The sequence below is a fragment of the Papilio polytes genome, unplaced genomic scaffold (assembly GCF_000836215.1).
Source record: "Papilio polytes unplaced genomic scaffold, Ppol_1.0 DF823912.1, whole genome shotgun sequence".
In the NCBI taxonomy this organism is placed as follows: domain Eukaryota; kingdom Metazoa; phylum Arthropoda; class Insecta; order Lepidoptera; family Papilionidae; genus Papilio; species Papilio polytes.
Window position 1 is genome coordinate 1818482 of NW_013525292.1, and position 3968 is coordinate 1822449.

The window sequence follows — 3968 nt, forward strand, 5'->3', positions numbered from 1 at the left end:
CGGGCCCTTCGCTGCTACTTCGGTACGTTTTGGGAGGTAGGGCCGGGCTCGAAGGCACCGACTTGCGTCTAAAGGGCCTCGTGAACATTTTGAAGAAGGGCCTCGGCGGGATTATAGAATGTAGATGTAACCGCAACGCGTCCACTGACGCTTTAGACCCCAACGATGAACGGTCCTGATAATTTTGTGACTTTATTTGATATGTCTAAAATATAAATTCTTCGGAATTTATTTGATAATTTTTACATCATTCGTGTAACTAGTTGGACAGTTTAACATTGATACGTACAGGTGAAAGGCGAACCTTGAGTAAGGAGCCAATTGCAACGCTAATGATACAAAAATATTATGCTCAATACCTTTTTGTGCTTCACTTTACATATAAGGTGTAAGGTGGTGTGACATTAATAATATAAAAAAGTTCTTAACCTATGACGAAATTTGTAATTGGTTGGTAGTTTCCAAACCAGAACAAATTGAAAACATGTTTATGGTAAAATAAGAAAATATCATTAAATTAAATTGAAACAAAAAAATCGACAGATCCGAGACAAATGTAACACATATTTAGTATCTAAATATATAGTCCTACGTAATTATTACACAATAGTACATAAACGTCTCTTACTTTTACGTGCAAATACTATCCCAAAACTTACTTCTTACTATTTTTACTTAATGTTATAAATGCGAAAGTTTAGATGGATGGATGGATGTTTATAGTTTGCAGCCTGAACGGTTGAACGGATCTGGATGAAATTTGGCATAGTTGTAGAGCATAGTGTGGAAGAACACATAGGCTACATACTTTTATTTTTTTAATACCACGGTTACGGAGTCGCGGGTGGAAGCTAATACTATATGAATTTATTTGTCCACACAAGACTTAAGTATTATTTTTAAAATCCTAATAAGATGACAAAGGTGTGGAGTGTATCGCTGATCCCTATTTGGACCTCATTCCGCTATTTGTTACGGAATGTCAGACTTAAGTATTAAATAAAGAAGGTTCCAGTATACCTGATGGTCAGGCGAGCTGCCATCCAGACTGTCTCCGCCGACTGTCTCGGCAGACAGGTCAGGACAGCCGCTGGGCGCCTCCTCGCAGCCGAGCTCCGCCAGCGCGGTTCGTATCAGTTCCGCCTGACGCGCGCACTTGCGCTCCACCACTCGGAGTTCTAGAAGTTTCGTCGGCTCCGATGACGTCACCGGGATCGGTGGCGGCGAATGCCTGTGTAGATTAATACATTTTCAGACTTTCTTTGTACTGAAGAGTATTCCTGATGAATTCGAATGCAGGTAAAAAAGAAAACATCCTAAAGATGCGTTTATGACTTATGGATATAAATTATCCAAATGTAGCTAATGTTAAAGCTCTATAAAGAATTTTACCTTAGATGTGGCAAGCCGATTGAACTTTTCGTTTTAAATCATACTTATATGATAAATGACAAAATTTAGATAGATGGATGGATGTTTCTTAGAGTTTGTAGCCTAACCAGCTGAACGGATCTCAATGAAATTTGACAAAGATGTAGAGGATAGTCTGGAAGAATACATAGGTGTTCTTCCAGACTGTAGACTTTTCTGCTCACTTTTATTTTTATTTAATTCCACGCGAAGGGAGTCACGGGCAAAAGCTAGTTCTAAATAAGCGTTTACTTTTTAAATATTAACAGCATTGAAATTATTTTTGACAATTTATATTACCTGTCGATGCCATTAACACCATTGCTGATACCCGATTGTAAGCCAGTGTTATTCTTGCAGATACCATTGCCTATGATCTCAGGGCCGTGTAACGCTGTCTGCTTCTCTCTGTTATCTTGTAGTGATGACTCCAGTTCTGTCAGCTTCTCTTTCAGCCATTCTACAGTGAGATTGTCCACTGTCAACTGGTTTGGTTGCAGTTTTCCGCTCGTATCTTCTACTAGGCTCTCGTCGAATGTAAACGTTATGGGTGTTGATGGCGGTGATCTAAAATATTAATCAATACATATTTATTATATACTAGCGATCCGCTTCCGCGTTGCACGGGCAATGCTGGTACAAAAATGTGTTTACGAAATCACGTAAGAAACATTATACCTCTGCGACATTATACATATAAAAATCCGCTGCTTAGCTTTAAAGATCTAAGCATACTTGGGAATAGACAGACAACAGGTAACGAATTTTTTATATACCATGCAGTGAATATTAAAATTGGATATTTCCAAACTTTTTTCCCTTGGGTTTACTTTTTTCAATGAAACTCTTGCTGATTCTTAAACTAGTAAACCCTAAACTTTTATCTCGCCATTCACTGTTCCTCCTCACCCCTGTCAGGTCTTGCTTGAACCCTATGCGATCTAGATTACATTAGTTATCACATATTTTGAAGTTAATATGAACCTACTTGTATTTCTCCATAAATTCTTTGTATTCATCTTGTGGTTTGAGGTTTTGTATCGTGGACTCCACTTTGCTCGTAATCTCCCGGAACTTGTCCGTGCTGAAGTCGGATCTTTGCACCACCTCTAGCAGTATCGCCTTCCTATAAAAGAAAATCATTATTAATTAAATAAAATAATAACTCTTATCAGTCGGTACATAGATGTAATGTTAATACTATAAATTTAAAAGTACGGATGAATGTTTGTAAAAAGATATCTCCTTAACGGCATTATGAATCTGGATGAAATTTTGCATAGATGTAGACCGTCTGTTAGAACAACAACTGAACTTTATTTATTTCGAGCAGACGGAGTCGTGGGCGGCAGTTAGTACATGACAAATGTAACTCCTTACGTCACAAAGGTCGAAGTTTTCTTTACCAAAGCCAAGAGAAACAAATAACGGAATTATATGATAAAAATATTTTTTTTTATTTATAGGTCAACAAATAAATAATAGTAACTGAAACAAAGCGATTAATCATAAAATTAACAACGATATCCACATGTTCATTGTTGTTGCTAACAAATGTGGTTTAAGTAAATAAGAAATACAAATAAATATTATTTTTATAGCTTTACTTCGAATAGAATTAAAAGTAAATATTTATACATGTAAAGTACTCGATAGAAAACGTTCGCGGAAGTTCCACTTGTTAACTAACTTCCACACTTATAGCAGGTTTCCCAGCTAAATTTAACCATTCGATAGAGTTTATTGTTCGATAAATTCATAAAATGAGGTTCCGAACTACGTAACTTGAGTTTTACTCCATTAAAACTTACGTCAACCAAACACTAATTAATCATTAGGTATTGATAAAATAAATGGACACTTCAGAAACCCGGAATTAGAGAAAAATGGTTACATGAGCATTCCTTTTGAGTTTTAAGTGAATTTTTAGTATTCTATATTGAGACTCCCTTAGCGAAGAACTCTCATAACAGTTAAAAAAAACTATACAACTGATTGTTTATATTTTTTTTCTTGTAATTAAAATTAAATGTAGTAATATTTTGTAAATATACCGTTCTCGGGGGACATTAAAAATATTTTTTTGTCGTAATATTTTTATGGCAACACGAATTAGAATAAAGTCGTGTTGATATAAAAGATAACGCCCGCACAGCAGTCGGTGATTAGTTAATTCCTTGAAATTTCTTTAATGTTGCCATAAAAATGTGTTAATGTTTACTACTCTAGATTTATATGATCGACACGCTTTTTGATGAACTTGAATAATCTCGATTTATTAAATTAAACAACATAAACGAAATTAGATGAAGTGCCTGTGACCATACCACTACTTGCAGTGTAACATGTTATATTACACCGTGTAACGTCGGTAACTTTTAGAGATGTCGGATGGGTTAATCATTTGTAAATTACAGTCATAAGTACTAAAAATTATACCATGAGGCCGCTGTCGCCTCCCCTTGTCGCTTCTGTTGGTCGAGTAGCGACGGCAACGCAGCAGTCCTGAGCGCCCGCTCGCACTCCGTCGCCTCAGCCAACAGTAACACGTACTCGTT

The 3968-nt window shown here is 36.4% G+C and overlaps 1 protein-coding gene across 1 annotated transcript in view; it reads right to left on the reverse strand.

The window, feature by feature from the left end:
• The window catches only part of LOC106102654 (tyrosine-protein kinase Fps85D), a 42772-nt gene that overhangs the window by 7698 nt on the left and 31106 nt on the right, over window positions 1-3968 (reverse strand). Inside the window, exons 5-9 of the mRNA XM_013282195.1 lie at window positions 3850-3962; window positions 2399-2536; window positions 1711-1977; window positions 1021-1231; window positions 1-175 (exon numbers count right to left, since the gene is read on the reverse strand). The exon at window positions 1-175 is cut by the window's left edge and continues 3 nt beyond it. Coding sequence (XP_013137649.1) covers window positions 1-175; window positions 1021-1231; window positions 1711-1977; window positions 2399-2536; window positions 3850-3962 — 904 coding nt within the window. The remainder of the gene's footprint in view (window positions 176-1020; window positions 1232-1710; window positions 1978-2398; window positions 2537-3849; window positions 3963-3968) is intronic.